At 32.0% G+C, this 27,866-nt stretch overlaps 1 protein-coding gene across 10 annotated transcripts; it reads right to left on the bottom strand.

Moving 5' to 3' along the window:
- Positions 1–373: 373 nt before the first annotated feature.
- On the bottom strand, positions 374–27,866 carry LOC111047330 (protein D2). 10 transcript variants are annotated; one of them, XM_022333058.2, is made up of 6 exons: positions 27,728–27,866; positions 11,662–11,750; positions 8,957–9,083; positions 7,295–7,432; positions 6,469–6,544; positions 374–1,014 (listed from the first exon to the last, which is right to left on the bottom strand). In XM_022333058.2, the coding sequence occupies exons 1-6, from the start codon at positions 27,774–27,776 to the stop codon at positions 897–899; spliced, it is 597 nt and encodes a 198-aa protein (XP_022188750.2). In that variant the 5' UTR covers positions 27,777–27,866; the 3' UTR covers positions 374–896. The 10 variants fall into 10 exon arrangements, with proteins under 10 accessions (XP_022188750.2, XP_039282519.1, XP_039282523.1 ...); XM_039426585.1 differs by lacking the exon at positions 27,728–27,866 and adding an exon at positions 26,011–26,220; XM_039426589.1 differs by lacking the exon at positions 27,728–27,866 and adding an exon at positions 17,321–17,585.

The raw sequence follows: 27,866 nt of genomic DNA on the forward strand, positions 1-27,866 counted from the left end.
TTTATTCAGAATTTTATAATCTAAATAAAAGGTGGGAACAAATTTTTCTGTCCAATTACAAGATTTGGCAGCAGAAATAGTTGAAAACTGGAAAATGAGCCGAAAATACGAGGTTTTTGGGCCACTTTGTATCTAGCACAAGGAAATTTTGCATGAAAAAATGGTTCTGAACTTCTCTTATGTACCCAAATAATATATAAAAAAATAATAGTAATATTAGAAAATCAGATCTACAATATAAATTGCAAGCACACCCCCTTTTTATGTCTATATTATTGACCGGGCTAATAGGGTAATTTCCAAACCACAAACTTTGTTCCCTACTTACTGCGAATAGAAGAGTAAAGGTTATTAACAAAAAGAAGGCATGACCTTTAATTTAGAAACTGTATTAATATTCAATAATGAACTCACATTTTTATATGACTTTTCAAGAAAAATACACATTTATCATGTACTTTAAAGCTTCAAAAGTTACTAAAATACAAAAAATACGCATCACATATTCTGCATAATTTTTTCATCATTGATATCAGTTACATCTTTTTTGTTATCAGCTTTTTCATCTTCATTGCTGTTTACCTCACCATCATTTTTGGTTTCTCCATTACTTTCATTATCTCCAATATCCTTATCATTATGATTTACTATCTCACTAATTTTCTCAACACTCGTCTCAAGATCACCATCTTTAAATTGTTGTTTTCGTCCTCATTATTTTCATCAGTTTTCCAATTTTTCACAAACTTCTCATCATCACTGATACTTTTTTGTTTATCTTTAACACATTCAGTGTTGTCTTGGCAGTTGCTAGCTTTTTGGTGACTATTATTTGCAGTGTTTCTTGTATTTTTGTTCAATTTTTCACTGCTATTTTTGAAAAATGTTGGGTCTAATTAGGAGCCAACGCTCGAGTCCCATTGTGCCTCAAAATAGTTGCCGGCAATAATGGGCCCGAGCTTGTATTTATCGATGAATTTCCTTGTGTTGAAGCTTTTCCTTTGGACTCTATCCCTGGAAAAACACAACATAACAATCTATTAGATTTGAATAAAATAATAATAGGACAAGTTCTAATAGAAAGATAAGGTACTCAATGTCTTGTTCATGTGTTATACCACATTGTTTACAAGAAAATAACTCCTAATATGAAAACACAAATAAGCAAAGAAATTATCAAAATTACCAGCCCCAAAATCTCGAAAGCTAGTTTCATCTGATGTAAAGAATCTCTTTACCAGTGTACTAGTTTCAGAAAGTATAGAATTAGCTTCAAACCTACTGGAAAAATCTTCACTGAACAAAGAAACAATTTCAGACATAAAAACCCTGAATTTTAAAAAACACTTATGGAGTGAAAATGCACTTACAACAATTTAATCCAACAGTTGTTGGATGACCAACAACAGGTCGAAACGATCGTCACTACCAATGTAAGTGCATTTTAACTCCATAAGTGTTTTTTTTAATTCGAGTTTAATTTTAATAGTGAAAAAGTACAAATAGAAATAAAAATAAAAATCTTAGTATTTTTTCACTTGAAAATGGCATCAATGTCCGAAACATGTTGTGATTAAATATTTCAAAAAGGGTACTAAGATTTTTATTTTTCTTTCTATTTCTATATGCAACAGAATAAAAAACCTTCTACAAATTTGTGTAAATCAGAATCTCTTCAAATTCAACAACAATTTGTACCAACAAGAAAATGGCTTTAGCAATGGGTTCATGCATATCTCCTCTACTAGCTGAGATCTTCATGGATGATTTGGAACAGATGATATGTAAAGAAACCCAATTCAAGGAAAACATAAAATATTGATTCCTTGTGTTTTCATTATGGAAAAGTTCCACAACATCACTCACAACACAACTGTAAAGTAAACTTCTAATATTTTAAATAAGAATACTAAGAAATTGACAAAAACCACAGATTTATTGATACTTAGAAAGACCGGTTTCGGTTGTTACACCATTGTCAATCTCTGATAAACTCAAGAGATTGACAATATTATTATCAGAGATTGGCAGTTTATGAGAGATTGACAATGGTGTAACAACCGAAACCGGTCTTTCTAAGTTCCGGTATCAATAAATCTGTGGTTTTTGACAATTTCTTAGTATTTTTATTTAATATGAATAATTACCACAATATTCTTCTCAACTACACAGAAAAGTCCTAATATTTTATACGCATCACATATTCTGAATAATTTTCTCGTCGTTTTGTTTAGTTGCTACATGAAATTGATTACGATACATAGGAAAATTTTCCATGTTTAAACATGTATGTACATCACATAAATACATTTTATATACATAAATGTTTACAGTTAAATAAATTTTAAATGTGTACGTATAATGATGAATGACTCTTCAAGTTTATTGGGGTGCACTCCCAATTATCAGTATCAGTGTCCGTTACCGGTTCAGTGAGAATATCTTCCCCATGTATTCTTATGGAACTATTCATACTCGCTCAGTCAGGCTAAGTGTGAATAGTTTCATTGGAACTCATTGGTAGGATTTTTTTACTGACCCATACGCGGGCACTATAATTATACGCTGTGGCTACAGTTACGGTAACCGTAACTCCATTCGCGTTCCGGTAAACATTTGCGCAGGCGCGGCTACCGCTATTTACATGTGCATTGTGGTGTTGATGGTTTTTGGTGACATGGTTATGATTTCTAAGTAACTAACTAACTTCATTATTAACTAACTTCATTGAAACGATAGGTTATCATAACCATGTCACCAAAAACCATCAACACCACAATGCATATGTAAATAGCGGTAGCCGCGCCTGCGCAAATGTTTACCGGAACGCGAATGGAGAGATTGTTAGTTTTGTGTAAGGGTAAGCATTCCTGACGGCAATTAGGAGGTAGGCTACTGGGTTCGATTCCCGGGCTGACAAATAATGTTTGAATAGTAGCGCTCATTGAATTTCCATCTAGCTTACCCTGTTGTTAATATTTGCAGTAGCAGGAGTCTTCGGAGTGAATTACAGCATTTATTTGGATTTTCGTTTAATAATAATAAATAAAAAATGATTGAATGTGTATTTCTATGACATCAATCCTTCATGGATGAAAATTGGGTGATTTCAGGTATTTTTACTTCTCCAATGCCGAAACTAATAAAGCATTTATCTTCTATTGTACTATTGTAGGCTAAATGTGGGTATTGCATTTCATATATGTTTAGTTCCATTGAATTCTACACAATTTTATTTGAAAGTTTTCTATTGATTTCATAAATTGATATGGATGAGGTTTTTGTACCTATTCCTGTATTTTGATAGGAAATGCTATCAATTTGTTTATATAATGAGTTCCCTAATCTTTTAAATTTTATGTAGGCCTTGAATGGTAATTTAGACTGAATGAATTTTATTTTCAAAAATATTTTTCTTCATAATGTCGATTCCATAATAATATAAAGCTTTCTCTTGGAGACAATTCCGCTCTCCATAGCATAGCAATAGGGATTTATGAAATAAATTATATGAATTAATAAAAACTTTAAAATGTTTCAATGAAAGGGTACTACATGTTTTATATTGTTTTTATTTAAATAAAGTAGCCCATATAAATAAAGTGATTTCATAACAATATGCAATAAATTATATTTTCTATGATTATTCCAGGCTATCTTTTTTGAGTTTGTGAGACATGTTTGTGATTTGTTACAAAAAGTAATATCATAGATATGGTCTTTATGATGTTTCTTATATACCGTACTTACAGTATTATTATGAAATCTGAATTTCATATTATGAAATATTTCTATCTCTTTTCTTTATAGGGCTACTTGTAATATAAATATAAAGAAAATAAAAATCTCAGTACCCTTTTTTTGAAATATTTTATCACTACATGTTTCGGACATTTATGCGATTTTCAGGTGATATGAAGCCCACTTGAAGCTTCATATCACTTGAAAATGGCATAAATGTCCGAAACATGTAGTGATAAAATATTTCAAAAAAAGGGTACTGAGATTTTTATTTTCTTTATATTTATATGAAATATTTCATTTTTTCTTATTATGAGTCTAAATTCACCAAAATATTAAGGTATGAGTATAAATTAAGTGGAACCCACTTGAATCTGTACCTGCACTCTTATCGCACATCATCCTTTCTATTACATACGCACAAGTCTGAAGCTTATGCGAGTATCACCCTCAGGAAAAAATGTTAATTGGAAGGAGATGATAGACTGGAGAGGTAATGAATTAAAGGTACTTCATTCATGTTTTTTGTAATCATTTGTCCTCATTTATTCTCGTCCCCATTTATTTATTAGTCTTCAAATAAAACCAACTAGTAATTTTCAGGTTTGAGTCACTTTATTTATCTCTACCAGCTAGCATCTACTACATGTCCTCTTATTTGTTCATCATTTTTTTATTCATGAGTAGTAGTTTTATTTCCAAAAGCATGAACGTTATTATTGTTATATCCTTGATGTTTTAAGATCCAACACTAGTATCCCACTGAGCTTCATAATAATTTCCGAATTTTGCCGGTGGTAAACCATATTTCTCAACAAAATCTCTGGTTTTGAAATTCTTTCTGCTTCCCATACTCCTGTAACATGATCATTACAGAATAATATTCATGATTCGTAACACACACAGAGCTTGATATGAATTATGGTAATTTTTTATGAATGATTATGATGACAGAGTTTTTTTTTAATAAAAGATTAATGAAATTTGTGTTGATCAATTTGAATTATTTTCACCAATTGTAGGTTTTTTTGAATGGGTAGAACATGATTTCAAATTAAAAACTGGAGATTTTCTATGTTACTTTCAGGAGTTTATCCTATTTGGCTATAATATTTATTTTTATTGGTTATTCCAAACACATCATTTTATATCAGAGCTCATGAAGATTTGAAGATGATACATTATTATGACCATCATAATATCTTTATATATGAATATTAATGAGGGATTGCATTTATTCAAATGCTAATGAATGATAAACTTTAATTACTATTTTATGATATAATAGAGAAGAATACTTGTTATATCATCAGTAGCCTATCTAATGATATTATAATGCTAGTATTTTGAGTACAGTACCGTGCTTTTTTTGAAGGGTAGGACATGATTTCAAATTGAAAACTGGTGATTTTCCATGTTACTTTTAGGAGTTAATCCTATTTGGCTATAAGATTTATTCATATTGGTTATTCCAAACACATAATATATCAGAGCTCATGAAGATTTGAAGATGGCACATTATTATGACCATCATAATATCTTTATGAATATTAATGAGGGATTGCATTTATTCAAATGCTAATGAATAATAAACTTTAATTACTATTTTATAATATAATAATAAAGAATACTTGTTATATCATCAGTAGCCTATTCAATCCTATTATATTAAGCGAGCAATTTCTGTATTTATATATCTGGTTATTTTATATCTGGCTATTTTTATATCTGGTTATTCATGTTTAACGGATCTCAAAAACGGCTCTAACGATATCCACGAAATTTGGAAAATAGTAGGTTTATTATTATTATTAGCGTATGGCTTTGAATGGTGAGGAGACCCAAGGGTAGTTCCACCTCGCCGTATATAGTCCAAAGTTCCCTAATGGGAATTTAGTAGGTTTATGATATAAAGTATTTTATGATATAAAGTATATTTATGAAATAAAATAGTAGGTTTATGATATAAAGATTCGATTGCTCTAGGTCTCATCCTTGGGAAAACTCGCTGAACGACATTAAAAGGATAATTCGTCCTTGGCTGAAACAGCTGTGGATAGTATAAAAGTGAGTTTGTGAAAAATCAAAATATCACATCCCCGAAATTCATAAGATGACGTATAGGCAGCTGTAGAATATAGAAACGATCATTTTAGAGAATTGTCTTCTGTTTATCAATAAATAAAAATAACGAGCGAAGCTTGGTGTCCCGATATTAATATAATAATGAAGAATACTTGTTATGTCATCAGTAGCCCCTATCCAATGATATTGAAATGCTAGTATCTTCACTTACATACAACCAAACCATGCAATCTACAATTTAAAGTTACCTTTACAAAAATTTTACTCACAGTTTAATTCATACACAGGTAATTCGAGAGGTATAGAGATAATTTTATGTGTGGGAAATAATCACCGAAGAAAGAATGGAACATAGTTAAGAACTGTTGGAGCCAGCAAGTTAAAAAATGGGAAAATTGCAATATTCTTCCTTTTAAACAATACCAAACCCAGATATTGTCAATGAAGGATAATATTGAAAATCCTATCGTCATAGCTCACAGTACTATAGCATAATAGAAATGAAATGAAATTTAGCATTCAGGTATTCGAATGAAATTTGTGAATGCCTTTTGGAAGAGTAGGTATATGGTGTTATTGTATGTGAGAATTCAAAGATATCTAACAATTTGTACTAGGCGAAAATTTGAATAAAATACTCACGAAACGCCTTTATATTGCTCATCAAACTTGATTTTATCAGGCTGTTCAAAGATGAGGAAAATATAGCGATGGAGACCTGCAAAGAAGAACAAAAAAACTAAGAATTGGAAAATTAAAAAATTGAGAATAAGAAATTGAAGAATTAATCAAAAAATTATATTATTATTTAATTAAATATTTTGTATAAATCTTGTATCTATATGAGCATTACAAGATCATGCTACCAGAAACTGATTATAGCCTACAACAAAGACCTTGAAGAGATATAGATCCACAATGCCTATGCCTTCCCAATGATAGCTCTTACTTGAAATTGAAGGCCGCCATTGGGGTATTTTAGCACGAGATATTATATAAATATATTTATAATACTATAGATCACAAAGGCATTGGTGGCATTGGTATGTAATAATCTTATGGGTTGCCCCCTCATTGGCGGATTTCAATTCCAAGTACGACACTAGCGCTGCATGTGAGTCTATGCATCTTCAAGGTCTTTGGCCTACAACCAATACTAGAGTATTCTCCCATTATATTATGAGAATCTATTTCTCATAAGAATCATTAACTAGTAGTTCTGTGAACAGCAGAACTCACTCAGTTTTCTCATCCACTACTATAGGACACAAAGTATAGAATAATTTTTTGAGAGAAGGATGTTTTTTCCATGATGATACACTTGTGATAATAATTCTGTTGAAAATGAAACTTCTATGTCTAACTTTCAAACGAGAGTTTTCAATTTTAACAAGGGAAAAATATGCCTGTTTTTCCCCTCAAACATTGTAGTTTCTTCAAGATATACATGAATAAATGCATTATTTACCAGTTCCCTTGGGAGGGCCGGGTCCAATGTAATCAGTGAGCGATTCTCCTTTACTGATATCATTGCCGGGAATGTTGACAATCAGCCAATGCTGCCATTCCCTGAAGCGAGGATCTTTTCTGCTTGGTGCATCGGGATCTGTAAATTCATCCATTTTCAATTTTAAACACATACAAAACTGAGAGGCTTATTAATTCTTAAGGATTGATAAAGAGGAGAACTCTTTATCTCTTTTCTGTAAATGAAAATGGCATCAATGTCCGAAACATGTTGTGATTAAATTTTTCAAAAAGGGTTCTAAGATTTTTATTTTTCTTTCTATTTCTAGGAGAACTCTTTCATAAACTATATGACTTCCTCAAAATATGTCAACAATCAATTATTAATCTATAAGGATATTGAATAAGAATGGGTGGTTGTTGACGGTAAGATATTCTTGAAACAAAATGTGCCAGACTAAAATAATCTAAAATATTGAAATGTATAAGAATTTTCAACAACTGATCAATGTGTAGTTGAGAAGTTGATATTGTGGTAATTATTCATATTGAATGAAAAAGACTAAGAAGTTGTCAAAAAACCACTGATTTTGAAATCAGTGTTTTTTTGACAACTTCTTAGTCTTTTTCATTCAACTGATCAATGGATGATGAAGATTATCAACTCATGTTACATGGGTAAAACATTTTTCTAGTGCTATATATGGCTGGTTATCCCCAATTCTCTAGCCAAAACAAAACGGTCTCCTATGAATTTTCTTATACGGTACCCAATTTTAATGATTTCTACTGGTTGTAGGCTTAATTGCTATTCATAAAATTCAGGCTATTTCATGAAAATTTGAATAAAAAATCAGAAGAGCTGAATGAAACAATTCTACAACATACCTGACAGCAGGGTTGAAATTATTTCAATAATTATATAGCTAGGTACTATTCAATATTATAATAATTTATTCCAATTATAGTATTCGGCACTAGTGGAGTCAACGTTATAATAGCAGTGGAGAAAGATAGAGGAGCAGAGTCTGTGTATCAACTGCCTTCTATTAGAATATAGTTGATACCAGTATATTTTATGTAATATCAACTAATCATTCTTGTTAAAAATGAACAGTTATATTTCATTTGTTAAGAAAATCTATTTTTCAATGATTAAATAATGAACTTCCATGGCTGAAACAAATATTCACAAAATAATAGTGGATTAAATATTCTGTTGATATCTGGCAACATTGCGGAACTAGAAATGAATATCAACTGTCAAGTAATAGACAAGGATTGCAGCATCAAAACTTTGTCAAATAATAGACTAGGATAGCAGCATCAAAACTTTGTCGAATAAAGGACTAGGATAGCAGCACCAATGTTAATCAAATAATACTGCCATTAAAACGGGGACCTCAGTATAGAGAAATTAATTATTCTGACAGAGAAGATGTTATGAAAAAATGCATTGGTACAGTACCTGATTGTATAATAAGTGGATAAAATGAAAATTCATCTATGAAATTAGAATTAAATTTATTCATGAGAAAATGCAGTTATAATAATGCCTAGAATTATTAATCTTCATTGAAATGAAAATTCAGATATGATATAGGCCAGAATAAATCATTTTCATCAAAAATTGAAAAAGTTGTTTAATAAAATTAAGAATTACCTGACATAAGAAGTGTGTAGAATTTGTCTGGTTTAGCATTCCATTCTACATTTGGCTGTACTTTGGTATCTTTTGGAGTGAGTTCGTTACCCACATCTGCCTCAACATTTGCGTATTTCACAGTAGCCTGGAAACAATATTTTCATTAAGTTTTGAGGTGGTTAGATTGAGAAGTACCAAGAGTGCTTAGAAATTGGCAGATGATGATGATGATGATGATGATAATGATATATGTAACTATTCACTACCTGGGTAATTATGCCGAGAAAAACTCAATGCCTAATTTTAAAAAATGATGGTTTCTTGATCCATTCCGAGCTGCAATGTTTTAACACACGGTTAATAGGAACAACTTTCAACGTATGTTTATGTCCGTTTTTTTAACTATTGTTAACAACACTAAAAACACTTTCAAAAACGGATTATTACTGGCAGTTTGTCATAGATAATAAAATAGATGGATATGTTTATGTTCAATGTAGGCTATAATGATTGTTATAGTATAATACTAATATTTGTTTAATATTATGTTTAATGTATGAGTTTCATACAATGACGTGCAGTCAATTTTTATTCAAATAAATAAGCAATTTAGTTCACTTACTGACTGGAGTTGTGCCTTATTTTTCAACGGCTAGCGTCGATTTTAAACCGTGCCTATTGGATTACTCCAGTCAGTAAGTAAACAAAATTGCTTATTACTATTAAATTTTATAAAACTTCAAAGTGAAAAAGTGCTTTTTCACTTTAAAGTTTTATAAAATTTAATAGTAATAATAATAGTGGAAACAAGATGGATAACCAACAACAAAAATTGCTCATTTACTTAAATAGATGACTCCACGTCGTTGTATGAAATACCTACCCAAAACAATGTGACCTAATTTTTAGTACTCTTGAGTATAGAGTACCACCTTACTAATGGTGTAGTATTTAAGCCTACTGTTCACATAATAAAAATTGAATACAGCTGTATTTAGTAGGTGAATAAATTCATTTATTGAAGAAATTTGAATGCTATTCGTCCTATTTAATAGCAAAAAAGTGATTTAATAGATTTAATAAGCAGTTCGTGATGAAAGACAAGATTGGAGAAAAATTAAATATAAGTTAAATAAATGTTAATTAAATGTAAGTTATATATTTCGACAAATATCGAACGGTATCCTAAACATTCTGAAAGCTTGATAATCTGCAATATGTAGATGTAGTTGCAGACATTACAGGCAGATATCCAATCTGCAATATGCAGGCTGAATTCAACAAATAATTATTACACGTATAATCACAATACAAAATTACAGAATAAATAATAATGTAGGAAATAATTTATTTTTCCTACAGTTACCTTGAAAAGTGACAATTCCTGCACTGATTACAGAACGCAAAGATTCACTTTTCCGCTCTAGTGCGGGAAAATATTTTTCTGCACTCCAGATTTGCAACATGGCAACACAAAATAGTTGGTGGGTTATATGGAGGATTAGTGCACAAAAACAAAAATTAAGTTGGTAACAATGACTGTGGTTAGATTTAGATAAGAATCATTTCAATGGCTACCCTACATTTATGATAAAATCCTAATCTAGAAATCCAAAACAAGATTAATGTTCATCTAAATCATAACTAGATAATCATTATTTACGAATTCTCATCATTTAATAATAAATAATAGTTCTTTTCTATTGATAATTATTATTTCAACTGCAAGAAATGAGAAAAGTAGCAAATATATATTATAAAACTCGAATTTTGATGTTAAATGATTACCATTCGATATTCATATAAAAAGAAATAATAAAAAACATAACAATACTACAATAAATATTCTCTGTTGTTTATGTTATTTTTATAAATATTTCTCAGTTCACATCGAGCATTTTTCTCGGTAATTTGAGCAAAAGTCTAAATTTCTGAATCATGTTTCAGTAATTTTTAGCTGGATGAAACAAACTTAGGTACGATTCTTCCCGCTAGGTCGCGCGCTTGTCGGTTCAGCCATCTTGTTGTGTTCAGCCATTTTGCAGCTCGGTTCAGCCAACAAGCTGTAGGCGTCTATTTTGAATGTGAATTTTTTGTTTTATCTGTATTTTTTCTGATTCTTGAATGAATAAAAATGAGAACTTTGGCTGAGAATTTTCAACTTCAATTGGATTATTAATTTTTAAATGAATTAAGTTAAGGTTGTTATTAATAACAGCATCACACACACAAACATTTGATGGATTTCAGCCATCATTTTACCTATAATCATTAATTAATCAACCACCTCTCATATTCAATGGTAACTGTAGGAAAAGTTTAATGTGAAATACGTGAGCAAAGTTCGTCTGCTGCACTCAAGAAGCCATTCCGCCCTCGCCTACGGCTCGGGCGTAAACGTTTCTTTCGGTGCAGCAAACTGTCACTTTGCACACTAGTTGCACAAATAACTATTGCAAGTTATTATCCAGTATGATTGAACTCTAATGTATGGTAAATACAATGAAATACGTGATTTCATCATCATGTGTTTAAAATATAGTATTCGTTGAAATAACAAATCTGGCAAAAGTAAACATTAAAATGGGCTCAAATAATAATGTTATCTTAATGAAAATAAACGGAAGCTTATGAAGTGAATTAGGATTCTTATTTTGAAATATAAGATCCTACAATAATGATTTTTTAAAATTAGGGTTTACTTTCAAATATTTCCTACTCACCACAAATGCGTCAGGATCTAAATTATCAGCTATGTCTTCAATGGCCACCTTGAATTTGTCATAGAAAGCCTGTGGGTCCTGCGATTTAGCTGGTAACAAAAGAAACGCAAAAGTTATCACACAGTATACAAGTCCTTGCTGTGACATACTAACGATCATGACAAGCTAAAAACCGAATATGACTCTGTGAAGACAAACTCATAAATCTGTGATCCAAGCATGCGGTATCCGTATTATAAAGACCGACTAGACTTTAATGGCGCAAATATTAAATGTCATGACATTACATAACTGAGGGAGATTGATTGCGTGTGTACAGTATAAACGATATCATACATTGTCATTCTTTTGATTATGTTAGTTTAGGTACATTAGAAAAATGGCCGCAAAATTTTCCATAATAATCCCAGGTTTTTTCCAGTATCCTGTTTAGACAAAGCAGTGGAAACAAATTTAATGAAAGTAATTTGACAAATCATCAGATGAATTGTCAAAATATAATTACCATCCTTCATTGCAGTAGGCTACTTTGTACAAAAAATGACATTTTAAGTTAATGTAATGGAATAAAATTTCGAAAATAATCAAATAAATTATCTTTATTATCATGCTTCATTGCAGTACTCTGTAAGAAAAAAAACGACATTTTAAGTTACTGTTATGGAATCAAATTTCCAAAATTATCAAATGAATAAGTCTTTTGCCAATTATTGGGCATGTTATATCAGGAACAACAAGCTATAAATAATCTAGAAGAAAGAAAACTATAATACCTATAATATTGGAGAAAGAAACATTGAAAAATTTGCAGATAAATAGCCTACCGTAGTGGAATATTATAGAAAATCAAAAAAAGGTTTTATAAATAAAGTTGAAATAATCTAATATTGAAGGAAGAAACATTGAAAATTTGCAGATACATAGCTTAGAATACCGTAGTGGAATATTATAAAAAATCAAAAAAGATTTTATAAATAAAGTTGAAATAATCTAATATTGAAGGAAGAAACATTGAAAATTTGCAGATGCATAGCTTAGTATACCGTAGTGGAATATTATAAAAAATCAAAAAAGATTTTATAAATAAAGTTGAAATAATCTAATATTGAAGGAAGAAACATTGAAAAATGTGCAGATAAACAGCCTACCGTAGTGGAATATTATAAAAAATCAAAAAAAGATTTTATAAATAAAGTTGAAATAATCTAATATTGAAGGAAGAGACATTGAAAAATTTGCAGATAAATAACCTACCGTAGTGGAATATTATCATGAATGGGGAATAATATAAATTACTATGGTACGTTACGTACTACAACATTAAAAATGACGAAGTAGCAGGCTGCTTTGATGAGATTCAATTAGAACTGACAGCTTTCCTAAGAAATTTTATCAACTCTTCCGACTCAAACAATACTGAATATTGATAACTTGAACTGAAGTTTTCTCTAAAAAAATATAATTAAGTAATAATTTCAACTGAGTTGTGGTCGATGTTGTAGAAACGTTCCATGATGAAATAAAAACACATAGATGTTGTCAGTTTTCTACACTAAGTAATAATTGTTGTATTATATTGATATGGTGTGTAGATTGTTGATGTAGATTCCAGTTGTTCACAATAATTTGGCCTGATATAATAATGAGTGGTTGTTTAGTTCACGTGTGTGGTTATATTAATATAGCCTAGGACTTCAAACAGGATAATTTAAATAATTATCTTAGCTCTTTTGAAATTACAGAACAGTATTGATATATTGAAAAAAAATTGCCTATACTAGGTACTCGTAATTCATTACGTTACCTATAATTGTAATGATAATGTCAATGGTGATGTGAGAGTGACCACTTAAAGATCTGACTCATCTGAATATTATTTAAAAGCTTAAAAATAATAGCCACCTAAAGATCCGACTTCTCTGAGTATTATTTGAGAGTTTAAAAATCGCTTTCCAGTGGTTCATAGACCACCTTAAGCTATAGGTTAACTCTTATCTCTCATTATCATCCTTCTAATTATCCACATACAAGCCTGGAGTTCATGGAGATTTTGTGTGCATCACCCTCAGCAGCGGAAAAGAAGAAACAAAGTGACTTCTGATATAGAGGAGACTGCAGTTGCTATACAAAAAATCATAATTATAGGCTATAATCAATATAAAATCTAATGTAGTAGTAAGTAATCTTCTAAAATATTATAAGTAGGTAATCTTGTATAGTAACAGTAGAGGATAACCACATACATCAACAGAATCAACCCAAAATAATTCTAATTATATTTTGGAACAATAATTATTATATATTATATTATAATTTTGTTTAGAGATATTGTAGCTATGACTTTTTAAGCCAAGCTTAAATTACCAAATAAGATACAATGATATTCATGACAAAATAACTATGCAGTGAATAGAGTTTCACAGAAATTTATATTGCCCATACTCATTACCGTAAAAAAAATTTTTTTGTAGAAAAATTGATGAGGTAACAAACTTAAATTTATAATTCTACTAAAAATAATAAACTGAAATAAGGAACCTATAATAGATCTAAAAGTATAGTGCAGCCTAAATTACATTACATAAATGAATAGAATGAATAGTCCATAGGTAAACTATCAATAAGTATAACAAGCACAAAAAATACATTTATGAAAAACAAGCATTACCTGACTTTGTAACTTTAAATTATTATCGTCAGGCTAATAATCCAAAGACCTACAAATCCTGAATTGTTTATATTCATATTATATTTTTTAAAGTTACAAAAAACTGAGTTTCAAAACCTACTTGCCATTGAAGATCGGAGAAGCTTATGACGTGTTTAATTAATTACTTTGGTGTTCAATTATAATAAATTCGAATTTCTTCAAACTTTAGACTCACTACTTTATTTGGAATTGAAATTTGATTTATTTATAACTTTCTATACAATATACCGATAAGTCTAATAACCAATAAATTCTGTCATGATGGGTGATGATGTTTACAATATTTTGATAACTTATAATGCTGATGTAAGCCTAGTTCGCTTGGCCGAATGACAACTGACAACTTAAAGTTAGGTTATATAGGTAATAGTAGGTAGGTATTCAACTGAAGTGATAAGATAGAGCTGCAAAGCTAGTAGACAGAGCTATTGTCTACTAACGTTGATAGAGCTGAACATAAAATCGATGCTCCAACATTTTCGTAATAGGAGTACCAAGCACAAAAGCGTTAGTGTGGCAATATAACTATACTGTGGTCTAGTGTGTATACAGTTGTCTATAGTTACCGGTACCGTATATATAAGTATAGTACAGTACCGTATATAGTACAGAGAAAGAACAATATAGCCTATGGTATTATGTTCTTTATTCTGTGATACTATGTGATTATAGCTATAGTTTAGTCCATATAGGCAAGTCATTGTAGTTAGTGTTCCAATATTCATCTTACTCTTTATATTATTAGGATGTAGGGTATCCGTTTAGTATCTCGAATAATTTTTTATTGTACTTTTAAATTCAATTCAATTTGTTTATTTCCACTCATAACAATACATGTACTGTAGATTTGATTCTTATCAAGATAGAAATTACATTTTACATAAAACAGTATAAAATAACAAAATTGATTGAGTGGAATTCCCCCAATAAGACTTTGCAACAAATAAAATAATAATAAATAATTGGACAACAGTACTATAATTGAAATGAAATATTATTGAGTTTAAATAAGTAGAATAAATATAAACAGTAGTAATCATCATTCCTCCTCTATTTTTTTTTTTTTTAATTCTATTTGTTTTTTTTTTATTTTCATCTTATATATTTTTTTTTATTCATGATCCTATATAATGTGGAATATACCAAACTGTAATAATGGAGAAGATATGACATTACATAATAGATTTCTCTCGAGCCACTCCCGTGTTTCGGATGGACACGTTAAATATGTCGGTCCCGGCTGCCTAAAAAGCAGTCGTTAGGTCATGTCAGAGGCCCTGAAATTGATCAGTTGCGACCTGAAAACTCTGAGGCTCAACTCACATTTACGCGACTCAGGTCGAGAAGAGACTCGACTCTAGTCGAGAGCATGTGTTTTCAAATGGTGACAGTTGCGGAGACTAGAGTCGACTGGTCTGAGTGTCACCATTTGAAAACACATGCTCTCGACTAGAGTCGAGTCTCTTCTCGACTTGAGTCGCGTAAATGTGAGTTGAGCCTACCACCAGACCTGAGCCAGCCAGGTCACTTGATACTATTATAATATTATTATTTTATAGTTCATATTATAATACTAGCCGTCAGGCTCGCTTTGCTCGCCATATCCGTCTAGCCAGGGGGCTCCGCCCCTGGACCCCGACTGGATCGTCCAAAAATGAGATCAGCGGACTCGCTTCGCTCGCCTGCATGTAGACCTTAGCGGAACCTCTGTACCGAATTCTGGACCCCGACTGGATTGTCCAAAAATGAGATCAGCGGGCTCGCTTCGCTCGCCTGCATGTTGACCTCAGCGGAACCTCTGTACCGAATTTGAACGTATTATGTCAATTTGATCTCGAAAAACACCTGTTACTATATCGGCGTATCTTTGGCGAACAAAATTCTTCCACCTCAGCTAAACCTGTGTACTGAATTTTTTTAAATATAATTCCATCAATTATTGAAAAAGGCGAGGAAAGTCAGAAAAGCTGAGAAAACGCTAATTTTGGCTAACTGGATAAATTAGTATTTAGGAGGTACTGGAAAAATGCATTTCAATCTTCAACTTGGTGCCAACCTAACAAAGTCAACTCAACTTAATGCCAACCTGACAAAATTATTAATTTAGTTACCAGTTAACAACTGTTTCGAAGAGATACTCTCTCTAGATTATAGTTCTATGGTAACATAATATGGTATGGACATTTATCAATAATTATAATTAAGAGATAGGAATAAGAAGAATATACATGCTAAAAGACGAACTTTAAACCCTTGAAAACCACCGTTAGAGTTAAAATATTGCCAAAAGATTTCTTAGTGCGCCTCTAAAGGGCCAACTGAACATACCTACCAAATTTGAACGTTTTTGGTCCGGTAGATTTTAGTTCTGCGAGTGAGTGAGTGAGTCAGTCAGTCAGTCAGTCAGTGAGTGAGTGCCATTTCGCTTTTATATATATAGATAAAGTTTTTTAAATTATTTTTCCAATTATATTCATTTATTTTCAATGAGGTCATGTGATCTAGACAAAATAGGCCTACTACGTGGTCACCAAATAAGATACAATGATATTCATGACAAAATAACTATGCAGTGAATAGAGTTTCACTCTTTAGAAATTTATATTGCCCATACTCATTACCGTAAAAAATTATTTTTTGTAGAAAAATAGATGAGGTAACAAACTTAAATTTATAATTCTACTAAAAATAATAAACTGAAATAAGGAACCTATAATAGATCTAAAAGTAAAGTGCAGTCTAAATTACATTACATAAATGAATAGTCCATAGGTAAACTATCAACAAGTATAACGAGCACAAAATAAAATTCTGAAAAACAAGCATTACCTGACTTGTAACTTTAAATTATTATCGTCAGGCTAATAATCCAAAGACCTACAAATCCTGAATTGTTTATATTTATATTATAATTTTTAAAGTTACAAAAAACTGAGTCTCAAAACCTACTTGCCATTGAAGATCGGAGAAGCTTATGACGTGTTTAATTACTTTGGTGTTTAATTATAATGAATTCAAATTTCTTCAAACTTTAGACTACGGTATTCGGAATTATAATTTGAGCCACTTGATTGATTCAATAAAAAATACCGATAAGTCTAATAACCAATAAATTCTGCCAATGGGTGAAGATGTTTACAATATTTTGATAACTTATAATGCTGATGTAAGCCTAGTTCACTTGGCTGAATGACAACTGACAACTTGAAGTTAGGTTATAGGTACTAGTAAGTAGGTATTCAACTGAAGTGATAAGATAGAGCTGCAAAGTTAGTAGACAGAGCTATTGTCTACTAACGTTGATAGAGCTGAACATAAAATCGATGCTCCAACATTTTCGTAATAGGAGTACCAAGCACAAAAGCGTTAGTGTGGCAATATAACTATACTGTGGTCTAGTGTGTATACAGTTGTCTATAGTTACCGGTACCGTATATATAAGTATAGTACAGTACCGTATATAGTACAGAGAAAGAACAATATAGCCTATGGTATTTTGTTCTTTATTCTGTGATACTATGTGATTATAGCTATAGTTTAGACCATATAGGCAAGTCATTGTAGTTAGTGTTCCAATATTCATCTTACTCTTTATATTATTAGGGTGTACGGTATCCGTTTAGTATCTCAAATAATTTTTTATTGTACTTTTAGATTCAATTCAATTTGTTTATTTCCACTTATAACAATACATGTACTGTATATTTGATTCTTATCAAGATAGAAATTACATTTTACATAAAACAGTATAAAATAACAAAATTGATTGAGTGGAATTCCCCCAACAAGACTTTGCAACAAATAAAATAATAATAAATAATTGGACAACAGTACTATAATTGAGTTTAAAACATTAGATTAATATAAACAGTTTTTAATCATTATTTCCCCCTATTTATTATTCTAGTTGTTTTTTATTTTCATCCTATATATGATATTTCCTAATCTATGATCCTATATATTATATATTTTATTTTTCCCCTTTTTTATTCCAGTGATGTTTCTTATTTTCATTCCATATATATTTTTTTATTCTATAATCCTATATAATGAGGAATATACCAAATTGTAATAATGGAAAAGATATGACATTTCATAATAGATTTCTCTCGAGCCACTCCCGTGTTTCGGATGGACACGTTAAATATGTCGGTCCCGGCTGCCTAAAAAGCAGTCGTTAGGTCATGTCAGAGGCCCTGAAATTGATCAGTTGCGACCTGAAAACTCTGAGGCTCAACTCACATTTACGCGACTCAGGTCGAGAAGAGACTCGACTCTAGTCGAGAGCATGTGTTTTCAAATGGTGACAGTTGCGGAGACTAGAGTCGACTGGTCTGAGTGTCACCATTTGAAAACACATGCTCTCGACTAGAGTCGAGTCTCTTCTCGACCTGAGTCGCGTAAATGTGAGTTGAGCCTACCACCAGACCTGAGCCAGCCAGGTCACTTGATACTATCATAATATTATTATTTTATAGTTCATATTATAATACTAGCCGTCAGGCTGGACCCCCGACTGGATCGTCCAAAAATGAGATCAGCGGACTCGCTTCGCTCGCCTGCATGTAGACCTTAGCGGAACCTCTGTACCGAATTCTGGACCCCGACTGGATTGTCCAAAAATGAGATCAGCGGGCTCGCTTCGCTCGCCTGCATGTTGACCTCAGCGGAACCTCTGTACCGAATTTGAACGTATTATGTCAATTTGATCTCGAAAAACACCTGTTACTATATCGGCGTATCTTTGGCGAACAAAATTCTTCCACCTCAGCTAAACCTGTGTACTGAATTTTTTTAAATATAATTCCATCAATTATTGAAAAAGGCGAGGAAAGTCAGAAAAGCTGAGAAAACGCTAATTTTGGCTAACTGGATAAATTAGTATTTAGGAGGTACTGGAAAAATGCATTTCAATCTTCAACTTGGTGCCAACCTAACAAAGTCAACTCAACTTAATGCCAACCTGACAAAATTATTAATTTAGTTACCAGTTAACAACTGTTTCGAAGAGATACTCTCTCTAGATTATAGTTCTATGGTAACATATGGTATGGACATTTTTCAATAATTATAATTAAGAGATTGGAATAAGAAGAATATACATGCTAAAAGACGAACTTTAAACCCTTGAAAACCACCGTTAGAGTTAAAATATTGCCAAAAGATTTCTTAGTGCGCCTCTAAAGGGCCAACTGAACATACCTACCAAATTTGAACGTTTTTGGTCCGGTAGATTTTTAGTTCTGCGAGTGAGTGAGTGAGTCAGTCAGTCAGTCAGTCAGTGAGTGAGTGCCATTTCGCTTTTATATATATAGATAAAGTTTTTTAAATTATTTTTCCAATTATATTCATTCATCTTCAATGGGGTCATGTGATCTAGACAAAATAGGCCTACTGCGTGGTAACCAAGTAATTATACATTGGAAAGATTTGTGAGCCAAAATCAATACGATATTTCTGAGTCGCTTGAGCTAAGTGTGCAGATTACGTCATGGGCTTTCTCTTACCTACAGGATACAGCCACAGGTTCATCTGAAGTACATTACGTAAAGAGATTGGTTATGAAACTATCAGTCATACTCCGCTTGGCATATTACACACAAATTAATGCAACTCGTGTATGGGAACCACAAGTAAAAACAGTACAGCTTTTTGAGATTTTTCATCAAATTTTCAACACTACTTTGATGGAAAATGCATGAAATATAACTCGTCACTGGTTATAGACTGTATATTTAATGTGAGTGGAATGAGATAAACCTTTAGAAAATTGTATTATTTATAATATTGATATTATGGAATCTCCAAGTGGCTGAATTGATCTGAAAACGACAATATTATCCAATCCATCTACTGTATAATATAGGAGGCTAATGGAGGAGAGAACTGGTTTATACACATGCGGAATAGGAAATTCACGAAAGGTGCATCAACACGTCTGAACTGGGCCTGATTAAGGCTATGCAAAGGCTAAAAATAAACTTTCTAGTGGTGATATTTTCCAATTTTTTTCGATTTGTATTCCTTCAAGCTATCAAAATGAAAAAGTTTTCTCAGAAAAACATGTTTTTTCCGATCATCACTTTTTGAGATATGAGCGCCTAAAGTTTAAATTTTTGGGACAGAACATTTCAAATTCGGTAAGAGGTAACTCCATGAGATTTAGAGGATAAATTCTTCATGGTATTGTTGATTGAATAAAACAGAAAAAATTGAAAATACCAATTTTTGAGGAAGTTATTCAATTTTCTAAAAATAACCAAAAAAAATTTTTTGTTGAGTTAATTTTGGTCATTTTTTGTGAATAGAATAACTTTCTCAGAAATTGATATTTTTAGAAAATTTATGTTTTATTAAATCAACAATACCATGAAGAATTTATCCTCTAAATTTCATGGAGTTATCTCTTACCAAATTTGATATGTTCTGGTTCTGTCCCAAAAATTTAAACTTCAGGCGCTTATATCTCAAAAAGTGATGATCGGAAAAAAATGTTTTCCTGAGAAAAATTTTTCATTTTGATAGCTTGATGATATACAAATCGAAAAACATTAAAAAATATCACCAGTAGAAAGTTTATTTTTAGTCTTTGCACAGCCTTAGCTTGAAATTTTGCGTACAGATTCTTGATTTACCGAGGATGGTTATAGGGTTATGAGGCCTATTTAAAATTCTTCAAAATTCCAGTAGGTCAAGTATTCAGTTTGTCAACTTTTTAATTAGACACTTTCCTGAATATACGTTTTAAAAGAAGCCTTTATATATAAGAATATAATCAATAAGTATTTGATTAACTCAGTAGAGGAAGGTTTTCCAAATATTTTCGTGCAAAATACGATGAAATATATCTAAGACGGTTATCAAAATACAAGTAATATAACAATACACTGAGAATTTGGCGGCCATCTTGTTTTCGAGGTGTTTGTCTGTAATTTAAATTTATCATTATTGCGTTTCTCATTATACTATAGTGGGGTCCACCCAGTGGCGTAAAGTACACCCCGCTGCCCCCGCGGCGCGGGGGGGCCCGGGCTAGGGCCCGGATAATATGTAGGCTAATATAGGTTTTCTGAAAAAATAAAATTACCCGGTCTAGGGGGCCGGGTAATTAAAAAAAATACCCGGTCTAGGGGGCCCGAAATGATAATTATACATTGCATACTTTAAAAAGAAAAATTAAATAATCATGGAAGTAACCTTTTGTTGAAAAAGCAGAAGTTTTATTGTGGAAAATGACAGGTTTCACTCATTGTGTAAGAAGAAATATGCAATAGAACAATGTTATCAGTCTGGTTATAAATTAATATCAAGAGAATACAAGTAGAAAATAATGAATAAGGCAAGAAAGAAAAACAATCATTGTTCAAATCTACTCGTAATAATAATTATTATATTGTAAGCTATGAAAGATGTACGTTCACATTAGAGTTTAATGCTTGGGATTAAGGGAGAAGGGGGCTGCGGAGAAAAATGGTACGATTTTAGAAGAGGGGCCCGGAATTTTTTTACGGGGGGGGGCCCGGTTTGGAAACGTTACGCCACTGGGTCCACCTTATAATAATGTCAGTATTTGATTAACATTGCTGTGGCTATCTTTGTCTGTCATTCGTGAAAGAAGATGGTGCTCCTTTTCTAGCTCTGCAACATAGCCAAATCTTTAACAAAGTAGAATATAATTAATTAAGAAAACATAACATAAGAAAACATATTTATTCTCAATTAAGAAAATTTATTATTTAATCATTGAAAAATACGTTTTCTTGACGAATAGAATATAATTGATCATTTCAATCAATAATTAATTCATTTTATATCAATAGTTTATATTATATTACACCGGTTTCAGCCATCCTTTGCTATAGAGGGCAGTGGCAGGACAGACAATTAGCAGCGCTGTTATTCTATCTTTCTCCACTACCAATATAACGTGGACCTCACTATAGTCCTAAAGAAGAAATTGAGACATCTTCCACGGCTGTTACCAGAAATCACCTCGACGAAAGTACATTAATTTGGGCCCAATTATGTATTGCAACTTTAGTATCAAATGCTTTTGTTGCACGTTGCTGTTTTACATGATACAGTATCACGTCATCTGTATCATATATTTGATACAAAAGTCAGACAGCGTTATCTAGCGTGTTAAAAGACAACTACATTAAGCTTTTCTCTACCAGTTTTTCCGTTGCTGCTACTCTTCAATGGCTATTTCAATGTAATTAGACCCTCTAGCTGGAAAAAAATAAAGATGATAGACTTCTCTGATATGTGATCAATAAGAAAATTATATCTTCATATAGATTTAATTGATTTTCTGTTGAATAATTGACTTTTTTGTTGCTACCTCTCGCTAGGATCAGTAAGTGAAGTGGAATAGGCCTGTCACATTTCCTCCCAACCACTGATTATCCATTTCATTCAGAACTTAAAAAATTATCTATTTTTTGGAGAATCATCAAATTTTTGATGATTCATTTTATTAATCAACTTTATTAATTATATTTATATTTATATACAGTACCGTATAGTAATATTAATCATCAACTAACAGAACAGATAAGATATAACCCATGGCTCCGCTGATAACTTGAAGAATACTAGTAGCTCTGTGAACAGTAGACCTCACGCAGTATTCTCATCCACAAGTACCTGATTGAAACTATAGACCTTATGGAAATACAGCAATAGACTGGCTTCTCCACACATCTGTGTATTCACTTGTCAGCTGATTTATGATGAATAATTCTATAGTCTGATTTTTACTCTAATATTAATTGGCGTATGAAGGAGGCTCCTTTTTCCTTTTATATTATCCTTGAAATGCAAAATTTCCAAAAACCTTGCATATACGTCGACGCGCAATTAAAAGAGGAACATACCTGTCAAATTTCATGAAAATCTATTACCGCATTTCGCCGTAAATACGCAATGTATAAACATTTGAAAATTAAGAGAAATGCCAAACCGTCGACTTGAATCTTAGACCCCACTTCGCTCGGTCAATAAAATAGGCCTACAACCATCATGAGTAAATATTATGATCTATATGCGAAATTTCACATTAATCAGTCCAGTTATAAGAGAGAGCGAAAATAGCACATAATTGGAGGCAAAATGTTTTTTCAAAAATATTTACAAATTCAAGTGCAAACTGCAGATAGCTTGAAATCTATGAAATATAATTATATACTAGGGAAAGTTGTTTGATCAATATTTTTGGAAATTATGTAGGAGATTATCAAAGTTGGTAGACAAAGTTAGTTCTGTCTATTAACGTTGGGAGATTATAATATTATATCTAATCTATGATACGAATGTACATTGAGGGAAAGAACCGGCTTAAACATGAACGGGGGATGGGAAATGGGAAATTCACAAATGACACCTCATCACGTTAATTTCAACTACTAAACTGATAAACTTGCAATTTTGCAGTTTGTCAACTTTTTACTTTCCTTGCCCTATTACCATAAGGTAAGGAAAGTATTGCTTTCCGAAAAAAATTAAGGTACCCCAATTTCTAAATTTCTATACGTTTCAAGGTCCCCTGAGTCCAGAAAAGTCCAACAATTTTGATCAAATTCATACCTAAAATAGTCATTGATAAGCTATATCAACTGCCACAAGTCCAATATCTGTAAAAATTTCAGGAGCTCCACCCCATCTATGCAAAGTTTGATTTTAGATTCCCAACAATAATGCTCTAAAGACATTGTTTTGAATCGAATAATTCTGCTGTCTTTGGTGTTCAGAATTAATTGATTTTTAGTAAATTATTTATTTTACAGTTGTAAATTTATCTTTAAATAAAATGCCGCATCGCGCCTCCTCAGGTGTGCATCCAGCTAAAGTTTGTCATGAGATGCATTAAACTATTAGGCGGTAAAAAGTTCGCCGGGCCAGCTAGTCATAAATAAAACTAAAGACTATTGTCTGTTTAGGGATTGAATATTTATATAATATCCTATTATATTAAGAGAGCAATTCCTGTATATTCTTTTATATTTGGTTATTTAAATGGTTGTTTATTTCCAACGGATCTCGAAAACGGCTCTAACGATTTTCACGAAATTTGGAACAGACAGTAGTTTTATGATATAAAAATTCGATTGCACTAGGTCTCATCCCTGGGAAAACTCGCTGGAGGACATGTAAAGGATAATGATAATTCATTCTTTGAAAACACATGATAATTTCGTCGTCTGTCGATAACAGAAGATGCGAGTGCCTGTGTGGAAGAGAGACAGAATTATGTTCAGCTGTTGAACTATTTGCAATCAATCAGCTTATCTCACGAGAAAATTATCTAGAAATTTTAATCGACTTGATCAAAAAAATCTGATTTGTTGACATGACATGGTATTATCATTCTAAATTGGAGTATATCATAATTTTCAAAGTAATCATTATTTTTCAGTTTCAAGTGATTAGTGAGTGTTATTTTTTGTTATTCAATTTCGTTTGTAAACAATCTAAACTAGTAGTTCTTCGAACAGTAGACCTCGCGCAGTTATAAACCGCAGCCTCCTCTTATATACTGTCCATCAGAGTAAATCCTGTCTGTATGTCGTGTCGGCGAGATATCGGTGTGAAAACGGCTAATGGCTGTTGGGGTTGGTGTATCAAAAATGCTCACATCAAAAGCTAATCTTCTTCAAGACATACTGGCAACAGGACAGCCCGAGTTCAACCCGGTGTCTCCCTAATTATACTAGTAGTTCTGTGAACAGTAGACCTCGCGCTCATTGACCTGTTGTTATGTTTTCTCAAAAATTAATAAATAATTTATCAATTTAAAATGTCTAGAAAAAATCCCAAATAAACATAAAGCTTTCTGTCCTATCGTACCGTGACGTGTCGTCCCGGAATGTGAGTATGAGCGCTGTTACAGTATCAGGTCTGGCTGCAACTGTCTACAACGTTGATGGAAAGATACATTTTCAAGATGTTCGATATTTTTGAACGGGTAGTATTATAGTCAACTTAACAGCTGATTTGTGATGAATAATTCTATAGTCTGATTTTTACTCTAATATTGGCGTATGAAGGAGGCTCCTTTTTCCTTTTATATTATCCTTGAAATGCAAAATTTCCAAAAACCTTGTTTATACGTCGACGCGCAATTTAGAAAGGAACATACCTGTCAAATTTCATGAAAATCTATTACCGCGTTTTGCCGTAAATGCGCAACATATAAACATTTAAACATATAGACATTAATAAAAAGAGAAATGCCAAACCGTCGACTTGAATATTCGACCTCACTTCGCTCGGTCAATTAGAACTTTTCTGTTTTGAAATGTTTGGACTGAAAATTGGACCTGATTTCAAGTTATGGAAAAAACTCTACTTTTTGAAATATTTATAGTGTATAAATCAAAATTCGGTGAAGAAAGAGTTTTTGGCTGTGCCCCGATATTAGCTATTATAATTTACAACCACACTCAAGCTTGCCTTTGCAGGCATGGCCTATTCATCTCTACTCTATATAGTTATAATTCACTCCAAATGAAATTTTTTCAAACAAATTATTCCATACTCCAACTATGGATTGATATGAAAATATAAAAGGAAAAGCTAGCCTATATCAGAGTGCTCGTGACCGTAACAAGTGGAATAATTACTGCAATTAGGCCTACCTGATGCAACTGTAGTTACGGCTAAAAAGAGGAAAAGCGCACTTAACATCACGGATAGACCCGGTGTACCGGTCGGAAGCGACACTGAAAACAGACTGTTTTTAGCAGAACCAGTTGGAGAGAGTAGACTCCACCATCGGCTAAGAGAAAGTTTGCCCTTCCACTCCAATAAACCAGTTGAACCGCGACCTTGAACGCCCGCTAAGTTGATGAAACTGGTTTCCTATCGTATAGGAAACGTATTCAATCAAGTGAAGGTGCACACACAGGATCAACTAGTTTCCTATTTTTTTAAACGTATTCAATCAAGTGGTGCACACACAGGATCAACTAGTTTCCTATCTTTTGAAACGTATGTAATCAAGCACTGGTGCACACACAGGATCAACTAGTTTCCCATCTTTTAAAACGTATGTAATCAAGTACAGGTGCACACAAAGGATCAACTAGTTTCTTATCTTTTGAAACGTATGTAATCAAGCACTGGTGCACACACAGGATCAACTAGTTTCCTATCTTTTAAACGTATGTAATCAAGTACAATAACGGGACACTCACGCCTCTAGTTGATCAACTGGTTCCCTATAACTATAAAATAGAAATTATAGAACCCTTTGAAAGAAATAGATTAAGAATATAAGTTCAAACAACTAGTTTCAGTGTTCACACCATCTTCAAAAAAATTGAATACATTTTTTGAAATTTATTTTATAACCTGAAGATGGTCTGAACACTGAAACTAGCTGTTATAATTTATATGAAATGAAAAAGATTTTATTCATCCAAAAAACAGTACAATAACAGATTAAGAATAATATTCTTAATCTAAATAGAAAGAAAAATAAAAAATCTCAGTACCCTTTTAGGATTATTTCAACTTCATTTATAAAATCTTTTTTTGATTTTTTATAATATTCCACTACGGTAGGCTATTTATCTGCAAATTTTTCAATGTCTCTTCCTTCAATTCTAATAATTTTTCATAATAATATCCATTGACCGAGCGAAGTGAGGTCTAAGATTCAAGTCGACGGTTTAGCATTTCTCTTAATGTTTGAATGTTTATATGTTTATATGTTGCGCATTCACGGCAAAACGCGGTAATAGATTTTCATGAAATTTGACAGGTATGTTCCTTTTTATTTATTTATTTATTTATTCATATGCAAATACAATTCAGGTTAAAACAACAGGCATTTGCCCAAAACTGCTTCAAACCTTAATTTGGAATACACAGTCTAAAGGTTATGCTAATACGTAACTTAAATGATAATTCGTACACAATTTTGAGTCCAAAAATGTAAATGTTTGGACTGAAAATTGGACCTGAATTCAAGTTATGGAAAAAACTCTACTTTTTGAAATATTTATTTTTTATTTTTTTAGGGAAGAAAGAGTTTTGGGCTGTGCCTGTTAGTCCTTCCCCAATCATTTTAAAGAAATGACTGTGTTCTTTTTATCAATAAATAAATAATAACGAGCGAAGCTCGGTGCCGCCCCGATATTAGCTATTATAATTTACAACCACACTCAAGCTTGCATTTGCAGGCATAGCCTATTCATCTATACTCTATATTGATAATTCACTCCAAATGAAATTTTTTCAAACAAATTATTCCATACCCCAACTATGGATTGATATGAAAATATAAAAGGAAAAGCTAGCCTATATCAGAGTGCTCGTGGCCGTAACAAGTGAAATAATTACTGCAATTACCTGATGCAACTGTAGTTACGGCTAAAAAGAGGAAAAGCGCACTTAACATCACGGATAGACCCGGTGTACCGGTCGAAAGCGACACTGAAAACAGACTGTTTTTAGCAGAACCAGTTGGAGAGAGTAGACTCCACCATCG

Source organism: Nilaparvata lugens, chromosome 4 (assembly GCF_014356525.2).
Source record: "Nilaparvata lugens isolate BPH chromosome 4, ASM1435652v1, whole genome shotgun sequence".
Lineage (NCBI taxonomy): Eukaryota > Metazoa > Arthropoda > Insecta > Hemiptera > Delphacidae > Nilaparvata > Nilaparvata lugens.

Coding starts and splice junctions, on each gene's coding strand:
- LOC111047330 (XM_022333056.2), bottom strand. CDS start 11,820: ATGATCGTTAGTATGTCACAGCAAGGACTTGTATACTGTGTGATAACT. Junction 7,433..8,956: donor CTACACACTTCTTATGTCAG/GTAATTCTTAAT, acceptor ATGAATTTACAG/ATCCCGATGCACCAAGCAGA. Junction 6,545..7,294: donor CGGCCCTCCCAAGGGAACTG/GTAAATAATGCA, acceptor TCTTCTTTGCAG/GTCTCCATCGCTATATTTTC.